The 23,643-nt window shown below is 36.5% G+C and overlaps 1 protein-coding gene across 5 annotated transcripts; it reads left to right on the forward strand.

The window, feature by feature from the left end:
* Positions 1-22,886, forward strand: Tial1 (TIA1 cytotoxic granule associated RNA binding protein like 1). Of its 5 annotated transcripts, XM_010634516.3 has the most exons (14): positions 1-66; positions 2,296-2,363; positions 2,997-3,058; positions 7,931-8,027; positions 15,335-15,484; positions 15,703-15,757; positions 15,913-16,000; positions 17,839-17,914; positions 19,083-19,191; positions 19,884-19,979; positions 20,097-20,181; positions 20,345-20,468; positions 20,807-20,946; positions 22,471-22,886. In XM_010634516.3, the coding sequence occupies exons 4-14, from the start codon at positions 8,016-8,018 to the stop codon at positions 22,595-22,597; spliced, it is 1,062 nt and encodes a 353-aa protein (XP_010632818.1). In that variant the 5' UTR covers positions 1-66; positions 2,296-2,363; positions 2,997-3,058; positions 7,931-8,015; the 3' UTR covers positions 22,598-22,886. The 5 variants fall into 5 exon arrangements, with proteins under 5 accessions (XP_010632818.1, XP_010632820.1, XP_010632816.1 ...); XM_010634518.3 differs by lacking the exon at positions 2,997-3,058; XM_010634514.3 differs by lacking the exons at positions 2,296-2,363; positions 2,997-3,058 and having other exon boundaries at positions 7-66.
* The last annotated feature ends 757 nt before the right edge of the window (positions 22,887-23,643 follow it).

The following is a 23,643-nucleotide window of genomic DNA, read 5'->3' on the forward strand; positions in this document are numbered from 1 at the left end:
CCCCTTGTCCCGGGATCGCTCCGTCGCACCCACCATGATGGAAGACGACGGACAGCCCCGGACTCTGTGAGTACCCGAGACCGGGGGTGCCAGGCGCCGGAGGCCCAGGCACCGCGGGACGCAGAGGGAGGGAGCTTGAGACAGAGGGCCGAAGCCGGGACTCCCGGCAGACCTCTGGCCGGGGCGGTGCGGACGCGAAGTGCTTTCCTCTCCTCGTCTGTCCCCCTTTCCTTGGGAAGGAAGCCCTCCCTTCCCCCAAACGCTGTCACTTCCTGGGGTCTGGGGCTTGTCTCGACCTTTTCCTCTCGCGCCCTTCGTGTACCCTTCCTAGGCCTGGTTTTTGCACGGCTGAAGCTGTCAGGCCCACGAGAGCGCCTACTCTCCTCCACTTTGGGGGGACCTGGGTTGGGCCGGGAGCTGCTAGTCCCCGCGGGGCCTGGTGGGGCTGGGACGCCGCGGCATCCCGTGCAGGCCTGGAGAAAGGACCCCTCGCGCCCTCCGCTCCCTCAGCTCCAGTCGATCCCAACTCTTTTTCCGAGTTAAGCTCTCCGAGGAAGCTGGACACTCGTCGGCTACTAGAGCCCCTTCTCTCCTTCTGCCCCACGTGCCCCCGCCCACGCTGTCAGCAACACCTGCCCGGCGCCCGCTACTTTTGAAGTGCGAGAGGGATGCTTCTCGCTGCCCGAGCATCTCTCCCTTCTTGGATAACAAAGTTTACGTTGAGCGCTCCCTGTGCCAGACTGACAACCAGTTGTTAAACTCCTTTTGCTCTCGGTGTTGCTGCTGCTTAATCTGTGCGTCCAGGCCATCAGAATTGGATACAGCGCCTTCATTCGCTATTCGACGTGTGTTCGGGGGCGCTTTTACTCCAGTCTTGCTGTTGCATTTTTACCTGAAGCCCAGTCTAATGAATGAATTCATCTTGCAACTGCTTAATTCGAGTTACTTCCTTTCCCAATGAAGAGTGATGACTCAGCAGTTCCATTCCTTTTGGGATCGTGCGGCACGCTTTCCTTTATTCTGTATTTTTAAGTCAGAGCAATTTCTAATTCAGTGTTTTAATGGAGCACCTTCGCTTTTCCCGGTCTCTCTAGATCCAATACTCCTATCTTAAGGACAAGGGGTTAGTTCGCAGCATTGTTTCTCCTTCCTCTACCTGTTACTGGTATGATCAGAGTTCACTTGGCTGGGTTAACTGATGGAGCAAGTACTTTTTAGGGGAATAGATAAAAGTGAATGGGCACTTAGGAAGTTTGATTAAGCTCTCAGAGCATTCCTACCTGAGATGTGCTCAGTAAAGAAAGTTGATGTGTATGTTTAATCTTTATACAGATTTTTTTTCCAGCCCTGTTCTTTTTCTTTTTATTCCTGTTTCTTTTAACGTCTCACTAAAGTATTTGCCACCCTGTTTTAGGAATTTGAAGCCAACCTAAGCACATCATTACCCTGAATGAAAAGCGTACTTAATGAACTTTTATGCATATATATATGTGTGTGTGTGTTGTGCACACACACACACACATATATATGTGTGTGTATGTTTTATATTTTCCACTTCTGCCTTCTCCCAGAAAAAAAGAATTGGAACAAATTCGAAATTTGCTCTTGAGCATTTGTTGAAGCCAAGACTTAGTATTTGTAATGCAATGTATACTTTGATGAAAGCATCTGGAAAAGCTAGATTTAGGGCTAAGTAGCTTGTATTTAAGGAACGTAACAGTTGTATTTTATCTAAAGTACTGTATTTGAAATGTCATCTTTGCATCGTAATAGCTACTGAATCATAGTTAACTCATGGCACATGTCTTATTGACTCCTTATTCCTTGGAAGAAGAATTCCTGATTTTGTCCTACTACATAATATACTTTTTCAGGGGCTGGGGTTATAGCTCAGTAGCACATCATTGCCTAGCATGCATGAGGCCCTAGGCTCAAGCCCCACCAAAAATAAAAATATCTGAATGCTGTATTCATAAATATGCTTTTTCAGTATCCTTTATTCCTTGAACTATCTTTGTATCTATTTTGTTTTCATCTGTATCATATCTTCTTCAGGAGACTAATAACCTAATTCTGTACTTATATCCTAATTCCACCTTCTTCGATCCCTTCCTTACCCCCTTCCCCCCAACCACACTTAAGTTGTTTGTTAAAAATGTGACGTGTACCTATGGGCAGATAAATAGCTTAAGCTCTGTCATTCCTGTATGTCAGTATATGTTTGCTATTTTGTCTTCCCTTTTTCCTTCTCCCACTCTTCTTCATAGGAAGGGTTTTTGTTTGTGTTTTTTTTAGACAAGGACTGCTACACCTTCCTAGGTCTTATCACTCCAGCACTTAGTTCACTGCCTGGAACCTAAGAGGTACTCAATAAGTATTTTACAATGATTATACTTCTTTCATTAAATTAGTATTAAGTTCTTTTTTTTAACTCCTGATTGATTTATAGGTAGACCTACTGTCATACGTAGTGCAGTTTATTGGTTTTTATATATATTTTTAAAGACCTTCAAAGATAAAATCGTGAGAAAAAAGCAATTCAGATTTTTTTTTTTTTTTTGTCAGTTTAAAAAAATAAGACATAGTAAATTTTAGAGCTGGGCATGGTGGTGAATACCTGTAATCCTAGCACTTGGGAGGCTGAGGCAGGTGAGTGGCCTGGAGTTTGAGGCCAGCCTGCGCTACTTAATGAATTCAAGGCCAGACTGAATGATGAGACCCTCTCTCCACAAAAAATAAAAGAAAGTATACATTTTTTATATTTCTTTAAGAGATCAGTTAGATACAAGTAATATTACAAAAACTTTGAACGTGGTTTTAAAGGTTGTTATTAAGTAGAGTTTTGTTTATGGAGAGCCTGTATTTTGCATTGTGAACTATCCATTAGGATTTGAAGTGGTTAGTATGTTTTAAAAGATTATACTCTTAACAAAAGCTTATCTTAACTTGTTTCCTTAAAATGCCTGTGTGTTACTAGTGAGGTTTTTTTCCTGCAGACACACACAAGCTAAGACATATGGTTCTATCTTCAGAAAACAATATGGTGTTTATAGCCTAGGTAGGTCTTTAAATATTCATTACCTACAATATTACTAATTTATTTGATGGTATATTAAAGTGGTATAGAATTGTTTTGATGTTGAGCCTAAAGTTCTGTTTGTTATATAGTTGCTTTAAAGGTCTGTTTTCTGATCTTCTCATTTGACATTTATTTTGGGGTATTGTACTGGGTAACTTGTGATCTTAAAAACAAAATCATGCCACATAATAGTGGTGTTTGAAGTGCACCACCTTACAGGACACAAGTTTCAGTCTTGTGTTGTATCTTTGTATTGCAGGGATTTGATCCATGGTTTATCTGAATCTGCAATGGTACTAAATCATATTAGTGTTCTGTTGTAGTTCATTTTATTCATCTCTGATCCACCAAAATCAGTAGGAATTGTGGATCTGGGATAATAATAACCATATTATTGCAGTGCAATCCTTTTAAGGCTATTCATTCTTCCTGATACTCAATCAAAAGAAGGAAATAAACCAATGATTTAGACTATAATCTGAACATTTAAGGAAAAAGCAGAACATCAGTTGCATTATAAAATTGCCTAGCTGTATCATGGATCTGGCTACATTATGGCTATCATCAAGCCCCTCAATCTACTTAATTATATTGTTTCTTTAAAAGTGTGTGTGTGTGTGTGTGTTCCATATAGATAGTAGGTCAGTTCAATTGTACAACTTGCATTTTTCCTCCATCCTGCCTCCTTCCTAAAAATGAAATGTTACCAAATTTAAAAAGTCATTAGAGGTCTGTTGAAGGATGTTGTTCCAAAATTTCTTGTATAGGAATTAATTACGTACAAAAGCAGAAATGTTACTTTTATTGAAATTTAGCCATAGTATTTTATATAAAACTACTTGTAATTTCACCTTGGTAGGGCTACTCTTTTCAGAATGAGAACATAGTCACTGTTGAAAATGCTCATGAGTCTTCTGCAAGGCATGATGTCTTAACTTAAAATTCCACTCTGTTGGACATAGGAAATAGTTTGGCAGTATGAACTTCTCTGCCTACTGTGATATGAAACTGCCAAATTTCTAGTCTCAAATTGAATTTTAACTCTGATGTTAAGGATAAAGGTATCATTTTGTTTTTAATGCTTCAGTTCTTACAGTTTCTGTTCTAAGAAGGCAGGACTATAAAGTGTGTCTTTTATTTTTTTTCCCTTGAGTTAAAAAATCATTTTGGAATTTCCTAGGTTATTTTTTCTTTTGAATTGACCTCTAAGAATTCAAGTCATTTGTCATTTTTCTGTTATTTTGTATATGCTCTTCAGTTAGAAAATATATATTTTAAAATTTGGAGCTTTAGAATATGTCGATTACTTCATAACCACAGCACAAAGTTTAGAGATTGTCATTTGGAAAGGAAAGTAAGATAATCATTTCAGTAAGCTGCTAAAAAGATAGCTGGGCACATTGTCTGTGCCTGTAATCCCACAACTCTGAGAAGCCTGAGGCAAAAGGATCACAAGTTTCAGTGTAGCCTCAGTAATTCAGCAATTTAGCCAGATCCTGTCTCAAATAGATAAATAGATTAAAGGTCTGAGGATATAGCTCATTGTGAATTTAATTTTTGGCTGCCCCCCCCAAAAAAAACCTGGAAAAGATGGTGCTCACTGGATCAAGTATTAAACTTTGCTTTAAATATTTTTGGTAGGGTTCAACTTGGGATAGATTATTTTATGACAATGTAGAGGTACTTAAACATAGTATTTTCAGAGCTATAAAATGTGCCTCTTTAAGTACAGTGATCCATGCAGGAATGTGTAAATGTGTGAATTATAGAACTCTGTAAAAAAACAGGCAGTCTGAAATTTGGGTAAAATTTAGGTTCAGTTATATAGTGAATTGTGTCCTTTTTATCGGGGTAAATCAAGTTATTGTATGTATTGTTGTGGAAGCCCTTTTGTGTTAATGTTTGAAACCTAGTTTGCTGCTTTACCATTTACCTCTTTGTAGAGATACTTAAATAGGAAACCTTAAAACTGGATTTTTCCTATAAATCATTCTAGACTTGTATATACTGACATTTTGATCTTCAGCATCAGTACTAGAAACACAGATTACATATATGTGTATATATATCTATATTATCAATCTATTACTGATTGTAAATAGGTTAACTTAGAATAAAATTTCTAGCCGGGCATGGTGTCGCAGGCCTGTAATCCCAGCACTTGGGAGGCTGAGGCAGGAGGATCACTGTGAGTTCGAGACCAGCCTGGCCTACACAGTGAGTTGCAGGTCAGTCTCAACTACATAGTGAGACCCTGTCTCAAAAAAACCTAAATAAATAAATAAATAAATATTCTATTAAACAGCAACAAATTTATTAGATATGGAAGGTAATTAATGCCCGCACATTTTTTCCTGAACAGATGGTTTAAACATTGACAGATTTTAAACTAAATCACAAGAGTGTGGTGGTGCACACGTGTAATCCTAGAACTTGAGAGGCTGAAGCAGGAGGATAACAAGTTTGAGGCAAGCCTTTGCTGTATATAGCAAGACCCTGTCTCAAAAAAAAAGTAACAGATTTAAATCATTCCATTGTTTGTTTTTGGTACCAGGGATCAAACTCTGGTCCTTGTGCTTGCAAAGCAGGCAGTAGAACCACTGAGCTAAATCCCTGGCCCCTAAATTTTTTATTTTGAATTATTTTCTCTACTTTTCTTTTTTTTCTGGTACTGGGCATTGAACTCGGGTCCTTGCACTTGCAAGGCAGGCAGCAGAACCACTCAGCTAAATCCCTGGCTTATTGTTATTAGCTAGCTTCAACATGTGAAAATTAGTCTTATTCATTCTTCTCTCTTTGAAATGAACCTTTAGGTTAGATAACCATAGTATTTAAAACATTAATATCAGGGGCTGGGGATTTAGCTCAGTGGTTCTGCCACCTGCCTTGCAAGCTCAAGGTCTTGAGTTCAATCCCCAGTACAAAAAATTTTAAAAAATCAATATTACCTATTTTCCTTGGCGATAGGTCTCCCTTGAATAATAAAAATAAATTGCTGATGGTTACAAGTTCACAAATCTCTATGAATTAAAAAAGGACCAGGCAGTTAGTTGTCTGTGGCTAGCTCCTAATCCTAAAACACTTTCACTACTGCTGGGAAAATAAATCATTGCACTGGCTTACACATGGATCAGCTCCAGTTTAATTATAAGGAAAATATGGCAAACTACACCTAAAGCACTTTGTGAAATGATTTGATATCTTATGTTGGACTTGTATTTCATTTATAGAACGTGAACAATAAGATTATCAGTACTCACTGAAAGAAGGATTTTTTGCGGGGGTACCAGGGATCAAACGTGGCAAAGCAGGTGGCAGCACCACTGAGCTAACTCCCCAGCACACACGGAAATTAACTGGGAAATTACTACTCATTCTTAATTGGGGTCTTTGTGGATTGTTTTGTTTTGTTTTGCTTAAATTTAGCTTTCTTGGTCTGTTGGGGTTTTTTTTTTGGTACCGGGGATTGAACTCTGGTCCTTGCGCTTGCAAGGCAGGCCACCGAACCACTGAGCTAACCCTGGTCCTCTGTTGGGTTTTTTTGTTGTTGTTGTTTTGGTTTGGTTTTTTTTTTTTTGCCTGTTCCACTTCAAGATGATTAATGTACTTAATGTGAAACTATGTTGCAAAGCTTGATATTTGACTGTACTTAGTTTTTAGATACTGTGGTTAGAAAAATAAAACTTACATCCTTTTACTTTCCAGAAAGAAATTGTTAAAATTTACAAGTACTGTACTGTTTAGTTTCTGAGTTGTTCATGACATATGCAGATTTGAGGACATCTTCGCTGAGTACCAGAAAGAGTTAAAAGTTTGGTAGTTTATTGAGATAAGTCAAATCTATGGTGCAAGACATAAGCCAAATGTGGTTGTCTCTGAGTCGTGAAGTAGTGATCTCTTTGTTTAAAATTTATATACAGAAGGGCTGGGGATTTAGCTCAGTTGTTCCGCTGCCTGCCTCACAAGCACAAAGACCCGAGTTCAATCCCTGGTACCCAAAAAACAAACATATACAAAATACATGTATTGAATTTATGACTAGGAAGAAAACCCCAAATCTGAAATCTGTATTCAAAAGTATATGTGGATTTTTAAAAACCTTTTTTGAATTTCAAAAGCAGTCTTTATACTTTATTGTATATGTAAAGATGTATTTTTGTTGAACCTGATACACTTTTGACTAGGAGATTTTATCATTTTAGTCTGTCCTAAAACAAAACAATAAAGATGTATCATTGTTAGCAGTCTTATTTAACAAAAAATTCCTTTTTTTTTTTTTTTTTGTACTGGGGATTGAACTCAGGACCTTGCCCCCTTGCAAGGCAGGTGGCGGAACCACTGAGCTAGATCGCCATCCCGCCCTCTGTTTTAATAGAACTTTACCCTTAATTTTTTTTTTGTTTACACAATTGCTTAGTTCAGAGTCTTAAGATGAACCTACTTTATGTTTACTATCCTTTTATGATCAACTATTTTAGTGACTCAGTATTTGTCATATTTGTATATGTTTGAATTATTTTGGGTTAGACATGTTTCTTGAGACTGGTTTAAATTTTTTTATGGTTAAAAATTGAGTTGACAATATACAAGGTACAGAATAAAACCTTTGTATACCAAAGTCATATTGATTTGTTCTTTATACTATCCTTTGAAATGGTGTGTTAGTGGCTTAAGAACAGATACTGTTTTCCTAAATAAGGGTTAATCTTACTTTCATAGGATCAGTATCACTTAGAGTTTTATTGAGGACACAGGAAGTTAAAGTGAAATAAAAGGTGAATTAAATGATAATACATTGAGCCAGAGCTAAAGAAAAATTGCTAACGGTATATATATATTTTTTTTGTTCAGATATGTAGGTAACCTCTCCAGAGATGTGACAGAAGTCCTTATACTTCAGTTATTCAGTCAGATTGGACCCTGTAAAAGCTGTAAAATGATAACAGAGGTAAGATCTTCCCAGTTACACGTGCTGTGAATTAGCATGATGTCTAACACTTTGAGATACTTGGGTTGATGAGCAATATTTTAAAAATTCTTGCTTTTTTACTTTGAGTTGGCAAATAAAGTAGACTTAGAATGGAGCCAAGAGGGCAAAGTTTCTGTCCTGTTACTCTCAAGCATTGTCATGATGTCATTATCTTCAAAGTAATATTGCTTGTAAACTGTTTATCTAAAATGGTGAAGGCCGGGTGTGGTGGTGCATGCCTGTAATCCCAGCACTGAGGCTGAGGCAGGAGGATCGCTGTGAGTTGGAGACCAGCCTGGGCTACATAGTGAATTCCAGGTCAGTCTCAACTACAAAGTGAGACCCTGTCACCAAAAAAAAAAAAAAAAAAAAAAAGTGAATACTTGATGGCATTTCATACAGTTCTAATAAGAATGTTAGTAATTCAAACAGTATATATTTAACATTTAGGAATTGGTGTGTAGAAAAGAACATAAAGTTATGTGCATAGTGGGGGGCAGCATCTGTCTTGTGCATCTTTAGTGAATACTAGTGATGGGCAGCTTTATGTAGGTTGGCATTGAAATTGTTACAGTAATTTTTTGTTTGTTTGTTTTTTGAGACAGGATAGTTCAGACTGACCTGGAACTCACTATGTAGCCCAGGCTGGTCTCGAACTAACAGCGATCCTCCTGCCTCAGCCTCCCGAGTTCTGGGTTTACAGGCGTGTGCCACCACGCCCAGCTTACAATAATAATTTTGTTGGGGTTGGGGATGTAGCTGAGTGGTAAAGTGCATGCTTGGTATGAGCAGGGCCTTGGGTTCTATTCCCAAAACCAAAATAACAAAGTAATTTTGTTGTCCTTTATTCAAAGAAAACTTGTATACTTTCTCAGTTAAGACTCTAGTAGTACCCAGTGACTCATGTTGTAGTTACTCTTTTCTTCTTATCTTTCTATTTATTCATAAACTTTTTATTTTTTTGGTACTGGGGATTGAACTCAGGACCTTGCGCTTGTGAGGCAGGCAGCAGAGCCACTGAGTTAAATCCCTGGCCCTTCATAAACTTTTTTTTTTAAACTACCATGTTCTAGTTACTTTGGTAAGTGCAAGGGATAAAATGGTGAATGAGACCATTCCTGGCCCTATAAGATTTTATAGTGAAGGAAGAAGGCAGAACAGTTAGTGGTTACTTGGGATATAGAATAAAAAATATTATGGAAAACCTTAAAATACTGTGGGAACACATAGAGAGGTTATCCTATGAAGTCTTAGGATAGGGCATACTTCTTGGAGGAGTCAGTGCATGGGCTGAACCCTAAAAGAATAATAATAGAAACTGGCTAGAAAATAATTTGGGGGTCAGGATGGTGGCACATGCCTGTAATCCAAGAACTCTGGAGGCTGAGGCAGGAGGATCGCTGTGAGTTTAAGGACAGCCTAGTCTCCATAGTGAGTCCAAGGCCAGGCTGAACTACATAGCGAGACCTTGTGTCAGAAGAAAGTGAAGAAGAAAGGAGTATAGCTAGAACAGTGTTGATCTAGGCTGGTAGACAGAAAGAGCTGGAATGTGTGTGACAGAGAGGGAAAAATAAATAGAAATCTACTTTCTGTTAGAAACCTCTGTTCAATAGTTGCATGATTAGAATTTGAGATGGGATTGGTCTTGAGAGATGTACAAATAAGATAACAGTGTTTGGAAGGAGCCAGAGCTGTGCTAAGGAGTTGGTGTCTTATTCTGAGATGAGGTGCTGTTAAAAACCTATATAGGTGGTGGCACACACCTGTAATCTCAGCACTCGGGAGGCTGAGGCAGGGGGATCGCTGTGAGTTCGAAGCCAGCCTGGGCTACATAGAGAGTTCCAGGTCAGTCTCATCTACATAGTGAGACCCTGTCTCAAAACAAAACAAAACCGAACCAAACCTATAAAGTATATTGGCCATGTGATCTTCTTTCCTAACTAATTTTAGTCATCATTCTGTTCTGGTATATTTTTTCTTCTATCCTTCTTGACTTTGATTATTCATTCATCTCTTTCTAATCAGAAATTAACTTTGCACTAGGCCAATTAATTAGAAATTAACTTTGCACTGGCACTGAGGATATAATGAAGAGCCAGACAAATGAGGTCCCCAAGCAAATAGGGATAAGAGTCATGAAGAAAAGAAAACAGTTCTGTGATGGTGATTAGAGGGTCGGTCCTCTTTAGGCTAGGTAATGAGGGAAGATGGACTAACAAGAGGTTACCATGTATGTTGAGCTGGAGGCAGAGGAAGAGCAAACAGACCCTTCAGGTTGGTAATGAGCTTGTTGGCTTTGTGAAACCAAAGACTAGGATAGCTAGAGCTTGGCACATGATGGAGGGTAGTGGTAGGAAATGAATGAAAGTAGGCAGGATTCAGAATCACATAGGGCAGTGTGGGCCATGATGAGTTTAGTTCACAGTTGCAGGCCATTGGAGAGATCTAAGCAGTGCTCTGATTTATGTATTTAACATTGCTGTGTGTGTAGAGAATGACTGTTGTGAGAAATATTTTAGGAGGCAAGAGAAGGGGAGAAACCAGCTGATTCTATTGCACTCGTCTAGATAAGAGGATGGATTCTTGTGCTTTTAGTGGTTGCTGAAGAAATAGGTAAATTTGAAGTATATTCTGAAGGTAGAACCAATAGGAATGGATTGGAAGTGGGACGTGAGCTAAAGGGAGAAATCAGGAGAGACCCTAAGATTCTTGCTGCTTGTTAGTGGGGTTGTAATGCTACTAGTGGGTGGTGGTGCTCTTTACTAAAATGTGGATGATGACTAAGGGAGGTTCAGGGTGGGATGGGGGAGGGTAGAAATCAAGTGTTTTGGTGATGTTAGATTTATGAAGGCATCAGATATCTAAGGGAACCTTTTTTTCTTTGGTTTTTTAAGACAGGGTCTTGCTCATTGGCCTCAAACTCATTACCCCAAGCTGGCCTCAAAGTTGTGGTGATCCTCCTGCCTCAGCCTACCAGGTGTTTAGATTATGGGTTTGCACCACCATGCCTGGCCTAATTGTATATTATGTGTAGGCAGTTGGATAAAACTAGGTTGGAATTCTGGAGAGACTAGCCCTGAAAGTTGCAGTGATACTTGAAGCTGTGGAACTTAAAAGAGATTCTTAGAGCAGTGATGGCAGGGAAGACTAGAGAAGAAGAACTGACAGGCTCAGAACCTGAAACACAGCTGAGCATTTGGAATTGCATCCTGAGTTTTAGTTGAGAAGAACCAAGTTCTGGAAAATCTCCATTGAAGAAGCCAAAAAACCAATAGCATTATGGGATCCAGCAAAGACAATTTTTAAGTTTTTGTTTTGTTTTGTTTTGTTTCGTACTGGGGATCAAACTTGGGACCCCACAGCTTGCAAAGAGAATGTTGAGAGGGAAGTAGTGAACAGCTGTTTCGAATTCTGGTTGGAAGTCAGGACAAGGATGGAAAGGAATAGTAGAGGGGGCAGAAAAGTCACTGGTGAGCTCCACATGCAGTCCCGGTAGCGTGGTTGGGTTGGAAACTGGTAGGAGTGGGTTTAGGAGAGAATAGGAGGTGAGAAAGTCAAAAAAGTCACTTGGAATTTTTTGAGACACATTTGACAACTATATGTTTTAAAAATTTTTTAAAAATTGTATACAGCCGTTTGAAGGGCAAAGGGACTTAAAAATAATTTTTGAAACTCATTCTAGAATTTGAGCTTGTGAAGTTATAAAATTTCAAGTTTCTTTGTCTTGACATTTATGTCATCCAACAAAAATTGATAACAGCACTAATTAAGGTAAGGACCTAATGTTTAAAGTGTCACTGGTGGTGTGAGTGGGAAGCTTCTAAAGGGCATGAACCCAAGTATATCTAGGCATTTGTTTTCCTTTCATAAATTTTATTTTGGTATATGGAAAATCCTTTTTATTTTCCTCAGTTATGCTTTTTAAATTTAAAACATTGCTGGGCGTGGTGGCACATGCCTGTAATCCCAGCACTCGGGAGGCTGAGACAGGAGGATCACTGTGAGCCTGGGCTGCATAGTAAATTTAAGGCCAGCCTGAACTACATAGCGAGATCCTGTCTCAAAAAACAAAAATTTAAGATGTTATCATAGATTCTGTCTTTCCTTATATAGTAAGTATATTCTTGATCCTAAGGCAAACATTAAGAATTTTTAACCTCTGTAGGAAACTTCCTGTAAGAGTATAGCAAGCACCAACACCAGCGTGACACAGTATAAGAAAAGCAAAAATTGTGTGTGCCCAGGGAAAGCAGCGTTGTGATAGGAAACAGAGTGGCTGTGGTACCCAAACTAAGCCGATTTTCCAGGAAAAGGCCAAAACTACAAAGAAGGGTGTGCTGAGACGTGAGTGTGTTAAACCCAATTGCACGTCTGCGGGCTGGCTATTACGAGATGCACGCAGGTTTTTTTTGTTGTTATTTTTCTTTTTTGTGTGTTTTTTGGTACCCGTCCTTGCCCTTGCAAGGCAGGCAGCAGCACCACTGAGCTAAATCCCTGACCTGCAAGCAGTTTGAACTCGGAGGAGAAGAGAGGGCCAAGTCATCCAGTTCTAATCTTCGTCTTTTGTTTTATTATGAAGACAGTAAAATCTTGAGGTTATGTTAAAAAAATTAGTGATATCTTAGATGAAACGCAGTGTGATATGAATATATAAATATTTGACGCAAATGTTTAAATATATGTGTAGGTTCCTCCTTACCTGTGGTTTTGTTTTCCTCGTTGTCTGTAACCTATGGTTGGTAAAATTCCAGAAGTAAACAATTCAGAAGTTTTAAATTACACCCAGTTGAGAGTAGTGTGATGAAACTTCTTGTCCTCACTGGGACCTGATCTTTCCTTTTCCGCTGTATTACACTTATATATGCTACCTGCCCTTTAGTTCCCTTTGTGCTACCAGATCAAGGTATCCCAGAGCTTGTTTCAAGTAACTCAGATATCTTCAAAGTGAAAGACTAGTGATGCCGGCAATTTGGGTATTACAAATAAAAGCCATAAAATGCTTCCTTTAAAGTGAAAAGGTTGGAGCCCAGTATGGTGGTGCATATCTGTAATCCAGCATTGGGGAGGCTGAGGCAAGATCGCCATGAATTTGAAGACAGCTGGGCTTTATAGTTAGTTGAAGATGCCTGGACTACATAGTGAGACCCTGTCTCACAATAAATAGGAAATAGGTATTAAACCTGTATACGTACATGTAGGAAAAACATAGTTTGTACTGAGTTTGGTACTATCTGAAGTTTTGGGCCTGTGCTGAGCCCTTGAAACATCTACTATGGGTAAAAGGAGATACTGTACACATCTGCATACACTGGGCTCTGGCCTACTGCTAGGTAGAGCCTAGTGGACCCCTGTATATTCTACCTTTATTAATGTTTCCCTTAGAGACTTAACAGAAGACACAGGAGTAAAAGCAAAAATCAGCACAGTGTTATGCGCTTACTTTTACATCTCTTTCTCACTGAATATTTCTGTTGACTCTTTCACAAGAAGAACCATTGTCCTGTCCCATCACATCCCATCTGTCCCTGTCTGTGTCATCCCCCCACCCTCCTCGGGGATCAACCTGGGACCTTGCTCTTATAAGGAAGGCACAGCACCACTGAGCTAAATCCCCAGCCATTGTGTATTTTTCATTTGGAGTCTTTCTCCCCCCGTTTCATTTCTCTACCTCTTAAGAACAGTGTTTACTCACTAAAGTATACTGCAATAGAATTTTTAAAAAGAGTTCATTGTTTTCTTGTCAGTGTTAATCATCCCACTTTTTGACTATTAAGGAAATGCTTCTGCTTGTTTCATCACTATTGTTTAGACATCTAACTTTGGGTTTTTCTTCTAAAACTTTTTGAATGAAAAGCGATGGTTGTTGTACAGATTTTTATTTTATCACTTTTGTCCCTTCAAAAACCACCTACAATTCTGCTTATTGATTGATTGCAGTAGTGAGGATTGAACTGAGGGCCTTCACACCAAGCTGCATTCCCGGCCCTTTTTAATTTTTTAAGTTTGAGACAAGGTCTCCATGAGGTGCTGCGTTGCCTACATTGGGCTTGATTTTGTGGTCTTTCTGCCGCAGTCTCTCAGAGTGCTGGTATTGTAGGCATATACCAACATTCCCAGTTTCTACATTACAAATAAATATTGACCTTTTTAGGGCACTTTATATGTTGAATAGTGATGAATTGTTTTAACCATACAATAAAAAATATTCCAGTAGAGTTGTATTGCTATCTGGTGTAGGTTCCAGTCAATTTTATAACTTTTTTTTTCTTTTTTCTTTTTTTGTGGTGCTGGGGATTGATCTCAGGTCCTCGAGCTTGCAAGGCAGGCGCTGGAACTACAGAGCTAAATCCCCAACTCCAGTTAATTTTATAAAGATTAGTTTCTATTATTGTTGTTACATAGTACTACTTTCTCATAAATACATATTTGCCAGCTGTTATCAGTCAGATATTTAATAAAGTTTTTTTTAAATTAGGGTTTTTGTGATGTAAAATTGTAGTTTTGTGTCCTGTCCCCCCACCCCCACCCCTTGGTGCAGTACTAGGGATTGACTCCAGGACCCTCCTCACACTAGGCAAGTGTGCTAACACTGAGCTACACCTCCATCCTTATCCCGGGATACTTTGTTTAGATGTATTTTTAGCAATTCTTTTCTACTTTGCCTATGTACTTTTGGCCTTTGAAAGACCATAGTAAAGTTTATACACTCTCCAGTATAATAGACTATTTTGGAAGATAGGGAGATCATTTCAGTACTTAGTTATAAGTCTTAAATTTTTCTGTTTTTCCCAATCTTGATCCAGAAAAGCAATACATATAACTTAGTCTTTGTAGCACTACAAAGTACTATATTTGTAATACCAGTAGAAATTTTGATCAGGAGTGTATAAAGTTGGTTCATTTCTGTATTTTTTTAATAGTCCTGGGATACAGTTTATGAAGGACTGTGTTGCATTAAGTAGAATATATCCTTTTAAGAATAATATTGGAAGAGAAGAGAAGTGGTAAGGAGTAGTCCTCATCAAGTCTGAGTTTGAGGTTTTGTTTGGCTTTACATAACTTTCTGTTTTTTTTGTTTAAACGTCTTCACCAGAATTCTGTACTAATACTCATGGTCATGATTCTATACAGCTTTTAGTTCTGTTGAGTACACAGTGTTCTGAGGTACAGTCAGATTGGTTATACATCTTTTTTTTTTTTAAGTATTAGGCTTTCATAAGGTTTTACAGTCTCACCTTGTACATTCCTAGCTGTCAGTAATGTTTTTTCCTGGATTTTCTTCTCAGCAACCCGATAGCAGAAGGGTCAACTCTTCTGTTGGATTTTCTGTTTTGCAGCATACAAGCAATGACCCATATTGCTTTGTGGAATTTTATGAACACAGAGATGCAGCTGCTGCATTAGCTGCTATGAATGGGCGAAAAATTTTGGGAAAGGTAAGATAATAGAATGCTGGCACTTTATTAGTACATATATTTGCATGTTAAATTAGTTTGTATTCTTTCTTAGCAAATTTTTAAACAGATTCAGCTGCTGAGTGATGGTTTTGCTTTATTCAGCCTACTAGTTGTACAAAAATAACCCTGCTTAATAGATGATAATATGTCATAATGACATGCCTAATAATCGTATTAAATATAATCTTTATTTTTAGGAGGTCAAAGTAAACTGGGCAACCACACCAAGTAGCCAGAAAAAAGATACTTCCAGTAAGTACTCCTGCTGCATTTTACTGTGGAAGAGTTCTGAAATTTTCCTGGCAGCATCACCAGCTTAACTAGGGTGTTTTCCTCCTTCCTGTTGCCTAAAAATGGTTTAGTAGCTGGCTTCTTAAGTATTTGATTACCAAATGCTTTGATTTCAGATCACTTCCATGTGTTTGTTGGGGATTTGAGTCCAGAAATTACAACAGAAGATATCAAATCAGCATTTGCCCCCTTTGGTAAAATATCGTAAGTATCATAATCAGTACTACACTCAGTAGTAATAAACAAAATTGCTATGATTAACTTGTATTGAAATTAAGATTTTCTTTCTCTAGTTAGTGTATTTTTCTTTTGGTTTTTGTTTTTTCTTGATTTGTTTTTTGCGTAGATGTGGTTGCAAATGTTAATGTCATTTGAATGTTTTAGGGTCTTGTTTTCATATAAAATCCTGTGTATAATATGTTTAAAAATTTAAGTGATTCTGTTTGTTATCTTTGAAGCAAATGGTTAGGTGGTAAAACTTCAATGTCCAACTTTTTGTCAAATGTTTTTAAAAAATTGGTGGTTAAAGATAACAGGTTAATAAAAAGTAAATTGGTTCATACTGCATATTTTTTGGAGAATTAATAAATGGGGGAAGTAACTAAATCTTTGGTATATTGTGGTTAATTCAGAAATGTTTATGTTTATAATGATAAATATGTTTTGGTATTTTAACTATAAGTGAAAAGTAGTACTGTTACGGTATTAAAATGTTTTGTGTCTGAATCATGAATGTGGAGTTAATGAAGATTTTGTGTTATATTTGATTCTGTTGGGAATAAATTTACTTGATTTTTAACAAATTTCACTGTTACTTGATGAACTATATTGGGAAATTAAACATGATTACAAGTTCTATGAAGTATCACAATTTATCTGATTAAAATCAGTCTGTTCATATATTTCCTGTAGATTAAAATTTAAAAATTTAATACTGTGCAGAAATGTCTCAATTAAGAACAACAACTTTTTCTCTATATAATTTGTTGTTCTACAGATTTGATTTGAAAGATTTAATTCTTAATTTTCTGTTTTGATACTTGCTTTGCTTTTTAATGTAAATGTGGTAAGTAGTACTGTTTTAAAAATCAGTATAAAAATAATACAGGTTGCTGTTTTTCGATCTTTATATATACCTGAGACCTGCAGTTTTCTAAAGTCCAAGTCACAATTAAAAGTAATAGCATTCTGGTTATTTTGCAGAATTGCTCATAAGAATGGACAGGATCTTGAAGGCTAACTGCAAGGAACTGTGCACACTGGAACTCAGTTGTAGATTTTTTTTCTCATTTCTATTTATTCTTATTATACATTATTTATATATACATATTTTAGTATTTACATTTTAACATTCTATATTCAGTGGAGTTCTATATTTCCAATCATTTTAACTTACTCACTAAAATTTCTGTGTAAATTTGTTGTTTTCGTACTGGTGTGCTTAGCATTGTTGTTAGTTTTTTATTCTCCTTTCTTAAATTTCTGAAAATGTCAATTTTTCAAAATTTACAGCTGCCCAAACTCCAAAATGATGGTAGAGAATTGACCAAGAAAAATAAAGAAATCTGTTAACAGGCCATGTATGCCTTTTTAATTCCTATTTTTTCCTCTTTTTCAATTTTTTAATATTTCATATATTTTGTATCACTAGGCAGAAGACATTTAACTATTTAGAGATTGCATGGTAAAGTAGTTAGCATTGTTACAGTAATTTATAGAATCAGTAAATCTTAGAGGACACTAGCAAATAGAATATTAGAAGAGGAAACTATTGTTCCTATTAATCTTCAAATTTGAGCATTTAGTTTAGAAAGTACAGGCTATTTGATTAGGTTGCATGTTTATTACATGTTTTTGTCCTACTGCTTTTTTCTAACAGGTAAAGAAGCATTAGGGAGAGTTCAGGAATGGTTGTAGTTAATTAGGGCTAACTGAAATTTTATTTAAAAAAATGCTCAAAATACAGTGTGTGTGGTTCCTTTTAGTTTTTGTTTTGAAGGGTGACTTTTACTTCCCTCATTTAGCTGTGCTTCTTTTCACAGGGATGCTCGGGTAGTTAAAGACATGGCAACTGGAAAATCCAAAGGCTATGGTTTTGTATCTTTTTATAACAAACTGGTACGTTCTTTCAACTCAATCCTAAATTTAGTCAGTTTTAATATACAGCAATTGAAATTTGAATTATGTGTGGATAATAACTATATGTACAACTTTTACATAATTTGTGTGTTAATACAGTATAATTCATTCTTTAATAAACTTGAAAATAGATACTGGAAACAGAAAAGGGGGATTATACTATGAAGAAGATAGCAAAGTAGCATTTGTGCATTGGTGAAGGTAAAGTATATTAGAAGTAAAGCCCAAGACTAAGACAAGACAGGTAATCTGAGAATTTGGATGGGAGAAGTAAGTTACATACATTCTTAACCATGGAAATATGAGTTTTAATTGAAATTGTCCATACTTTTATAACTGGATGTTAATGACTATAGTAATTATGTACGTGAAAATTTAAACAGTTTGTCTTGATTTTTGGGCAACTTCTTTTAAGAAAGAGGTAGTAAAATAAGCACTTGCTTTAACTAACGGTAATAAAGCGGGCTTTAATTTTAGAACAGTTTCAACAGTTTAAATTACTTAAATGTTAGTAAAGTGGTAAGGTAAAAGGCTAGAGTTAATTTAAATTGTCTTAAATTAGTCACATACATTGATTTGGATAATCCAAACTCATTTTTTATTGACAACTCATAACATTCTTAATTATAATTCAAGACTTTTGTCTTAAATGAGTTTTTAACCTGTCACAGTCATAATTACTGGTAATAATACAGGATAGACTTTTTAGAGGTAGGAAATTTAAATTGTTAGTATTTTTACATTTTCTTCAGTAAATTTTACATTAAAAATCAACCATAAAATTAAGAAATTTGAAAACTACTTTGTCTTGTGGGATTTATTTTCCTTTTAATTTAGGAAACTAATATTTAAGAAACTAATAAATTTTTTGAATAATTAGTGTGACTTTTTTCCTTGCATATTTGAATAAGGATATGTTTCCCTTAAATTTAAATATTATCCTAGTATTTTATAATAAAAAGTAAAAACACTTACTGAAATTCATAATTGTTTTCTTTTTGGTAATAGTTTTAATTTTTTTAAAGGATATTTAATGAATTCATTTGCAGATGAGATTTTATGGAATCAGCATTGCCAACTTCTATTTCATCTTACCAAAGCTAACATGCCATTCTTTTCTTTGTGTTTGTTCTTTTTTTCTCCATAGGATGCAGAAAATGCAATTGTGCATATGGGAGGTCAGTGGTTGGGCGGTCGACAGATCAGAACTAATTGGGCCACACGTAAACCACCTGCACCAAAAAGTACACAAGAAAGTAAGCTGTCTCTGCTGTGCATGTCAAAATTAAAATTCTTCACAAATTATATATCATTGTAGCCCCCCACCCCTTTTTTGAGACAGAGTTTCACTATTTAGTTCAGGCTGGTCTTGAGCTCATTACATAGCCCATGCTGGCCTTGAACTTATGACAATCCTTCTACTCCAATACTGAGATTATAGGAATGCACCGCTATGCCCAACTGAATTTCTTAATAATTAATATATTTTTATTAGTAAATGCTAAGTTTATGAAATAGTGGATTTAAAATGTGGTCTTTGCGTATATGCATATAACATTTTCATCATAGCCACTTTCTCTGTTCCTGTTTTTTGTTTGTTTGTTTTGTTTTGTTTTCTTGTACCAGGGATCAAACTTAGGACCTTGCACTTGCTAGGTCACTTGCTCACTTGCTTCACCGCTGAGCTAAATCCCTGGCCCCCTGGTACATTTTTGAAGCTGTGAACTAATGTTATAGATCAAATGTATATCAAATCAAAGCAATGAGAAAAAAAATTATAATTTCTCCTACTGTTGAGACATTTTACTAGTATATAGTAATAATAAAAGATAGTGGTATTTCATGCATTCTCGGCAAGTACTCTGTTACTAAGCTATATACTTAAAGCCCAAAAGGTAATTTTATAACACTTTGAGTAAAAGCATTTTTCCTTTTTTTCTGCATATAGATAACACTAAGCAGTTAAGATTTGAAGATGTGGTAAACCAGTCAAGTCCAAAAAATTGTACTGTGTACTGTGGAGGAATTGCTTCAGGGTTAACAGGTACAGGGGTTGGATTTTCTGTGATGACTTTCTCTGTGGGGCTTTATCACTTCATGATGTATGATTCTTAAATTTGTATTTTTGTATTTGTGTTTATATTTGTATTTTTTTTAATAGATCAGCTTATGAGACAAACATTCTCACCATTTGGCCAAATTATGGAAATAAGAGTTTTTCCAGAAAAGGGCTATTCATTTGTCAGGTAATATTCTACCTGTAATATTAGCAGTGGTCTTATATTGGATGTATTTCTTTCACTTATATTTTTTGACCCTTTCCAGGTATCAGTTTATTATTTTAGTATTTCTGTATTATTTATTAAGTTCTTAAAATACAAGACACAAAACTTCATTATTTTCTCCTAGATTTTCTACCCATGAAAGTGCAGCCCATGCCATTGTTTCAGTAAATGGTACCACGATTGAAGGACATGTGGTTAAATGCTATTGGGGTAAAGAATCTCCTGATATGACTAAAAACTTCCAACAGGTAATTTTAATTTTTCATAACACTTTTTAAGGTTTCCATCTCACATGTCTAAAGAAAGGCTTTGGAAACTGTAAACAGTAAATTAAAATAAAGCATTTAGCTATATTCAGTTGATTGTATTAATGCTATTTTAAAGTTGATTATTTTGCGGTATTAACTGAATCTTAATACTTTCTTTTCACAGGTGTCACCACCCCAATAAACTTAGACAATGATAAATAACAGAGTCCTATTCACATAAGGGTGCTTACTTAGTTTTTCTCTTCCTTGTCTCCCACTCTTTCTTCAAATACGGTGTTTCTTACTTGTTCCTAAAACACTGATTTGCTTTTTCCTAGGTTGACTACAGTCAGTGGGGCCAGTGGGGCCAAGTCTATGGAAACCCCCAACAGTATGGACAATATATGGCAAATGGGTGGCAAGTACCTCCTTACGGAGTATATGGGCAGCCGTGGAACCAACAAGGATTTGGAGTAGAGTAAGTTTGGTTTACAGTTTTGACAAAGTGCAGTTTCCTAGAGAAGATCTATGTAAATTTTGTACAGTGAGCTGGGGATTTGGTTCGGTGGTTCTGCCGCCTGCCTCAAAAGTGTAAGAGCCCGAGTTCAATCCCCCTTACCAAAAAAGTCTATGTATGTGGGTGTGTGTGTACATACAGTGAAATACTTGGATTATGAACATAGAAACAAATCTAATAAAATATGATTTATAATCTCTTACTATCTAGGTAAGGGATTATTTTGGGGTAACATTTGGTGTGACCTATCTTTGTAAGTGGCTTATAGAATTTTACTTATATCTTTACACTTTTATTTTTTGTATTTATAAAATTTTTTGTCTAGACATGCAAAAAATTTGTGGGTGTCTTTTGTTATTTGTTTTGAGATAGGGTCTCCTTATATAGTTCGGACTGGCCTTGAATTGCCTGTGTAGCCCAGGCTGGGCTCTAACTTACGGTGATCCTCCTGCCTCTGCCTCCCAAAGTGCTGTGTTACAAGTATGCGCCACAATGCCTGCTTAGAAATTTCTTGGTTTTATGCTTGTTTGACAACACATAAGAAATCTCAGAAATTTATTTTATAGAAAGTAGCATACTTTTTACTTTTGATTTTTTTGGTACCAGGGATCGAACTCGGGTCCTTGCGCTTGCAAGGCAGGCCACCGAACCGCTGAGCTAAATCCCCAGCCCCTACTTTTGTTGATAGAATGGTTGGTTGCTTCTCATTTTTCCCTCAGGCAGACCTCGACCTTTTATTTTCACTAGTTCTTTCTTTTGAAACTCTGCAACATGAATGGTGTTTTTAAAATTTTTTTCGATAGGTTACATATGCAGTGTTTGTTGGGTAGATGGTATGCAGAATCTTTTATTTTTTTATCTTTGGTAGTAGTGCTGAGGATAGAACCCAAGGACACTATACCACTGAGCCCCCTTTTTTATTTTTAAAATATTTTTTATTTTATTTTTAGACAGTATCTCACAAAGTTGCCTAAGTGAGACTTAAACTTATGAGCTTTCTGCCTCGGTCTCCCAAAGTACTGGGGTTGTAGGCAACATTTACCATTTTTAAAAAATAAGTATTCAGGGCTGGGAATTTAGCTCAGTGGCTCTGCCACCTTCCTTGCAAGCAAAAGGTCCCGAGTTCGATCCCCAGTAGAAAAAAAAAAAGTATTCAGATACTCTTCAACGATACCATTAGGGCCGGGGATTTAGCTCAGTGGTTCCGGTGCTTGCCTTGCAACTGCAAGGACTAGAGTTTGATCCCCGGTACCAAAAATATATATATATACCGTTGTGCTAAGTGTGGTTATCTTAAAACTTTAAGACTGACAGTGAGACTTGTATCATTTATTTCTTTGATCTATTTGTTGTAGGTTTGTTGATTTCTAATTGTCTGTTTTTCTATGATTAAACTCTGCTTGATTTTGTATGCATCTATAGATGTTTATTGTTTTGATGTTTTTCTTGTTGTATTTGCTGAAGATTCTTCTTTTTTCTCCCAAGTCAATCACCTTCTGCTGCTTGGATGGGTGGATTTGGTGCTCAGCCTCCTCAAGGACAAGCTCCTCCCCCTGTAATACCTCCTCCTAACCAAGCTGGATATGGTATGGCAAGTTACCAAACACAGTGAGCTGGGACTCTAAACACAATTGTAATTCATGATAGGCTTCGATTTCCTGTGACACTCTGAAGACATGAACGTAGACATCGGAAAATGAAAATATTTATTTTAAAAATTGAAATGTTTGGAACCTTTAGCACAGCTTTGCTTTGGTGAAGGACACATGTCTTCTAGTTCTGCCTTTTTAAGTTTTTGTTCATGATGGATATGAACATGATTTTTCTTTGTGTACAAAAACTAAAATAAAGTCAATAAAGACAATTCTGACTACAAATTTTGATATAATAGGAGAAATGGGTAATACATTTTGATTCTTAGATACTATTCCATTTTTATCTCGCTGTTCAGTATTTTAACTCACTGTTTTTAAAAGAGCAAAAAAAAAAAAAAAAGGGAGGATCGTGAAAAACTGGGAATCACATAAGCTCATCCTGAATCCTGATACTCCCCTTCCCTCCCCTGAGGTGGACCACATTTGAAGTCAGCAGAAAAAGTATGATATTCAGAAGAAATGCATGATTTTGGAATCACTTTGAAGGAAGATTTACTTTCTCTATGCCTAAAGAAACTGAAGCCAGACTGAATTTTTGCAACCCATATAAGGAACAATGTTGTCTGAGTTACTTGAGCAAATTGTGGTCCACATTTAAGACATATTTTTAAAACTTTAAAAAGTGTTGATTATTAAAACTGTAGTATATTACATTTCCTGGTGGGGGGGGTTCCAAGTATGGCGTTTGTATTAAAGTCAGACAGTCATACTTGTGCTTTTACATGAAGTTCAAATGATATACATTGTAAATACTGAATAACTACAGTGTTTAAAAAGCATGCTTCAGCATAGAAGTAGCAACAATGTAATTATTTGAAATAACACTTAACATACTCCATTGCATTGAATGCAGTGGGTTGATAGAATGTTTAAGACTGACATTTCCAAGATTGGCTATGTAAAATTAAAATGACACAAATCCTAAACAGAAAAAGCCTTAATTTTTATTTCATACAAATCTTTGATGCATTACTACTTATAAAGTGTTGTTAGATTATTTTTC

This window comes from Fukomys damarensis, unplaced genomic scaffold, assembly GCF_012274545.1.
Source record: "Fukomys damarensis isolate Sample0158 unplaced genomic scaffold, DMR_v1.0_HiC HiC_scaffold_8, whole genome shotgun sequence".
NCBI classification, from domain to species: Eukaryota; Metazoa; Chordata; class Mammalia; order Rodentia; family Bathyergidae; genus Fukomys; species Fukomys damarensis.

Excerpts from the sequence above, each read along its gene's own strand:
- Tial1 (XM_010634514.3), top strand. The coding sequence starts at position 35 with ATGATGGAAGACGACGGACAGCCCCGGACTCT. Across the intron at positions 16,001-17,838 it reads GCCCCCTTTGGTAAAATATC|GGATGCTCGGGTAGTTAAAG; the intron begins GTAAGTATCATA and ends TTCTTTTCACAG. Across the intron at positions 20,469-20,806 it reads TGACTAAAAACTTCCAACAG|GTTGACTACAGTCAGTGGGG; the intron begins GTAATTTTAATT and ends GCTTTTTCCTAG.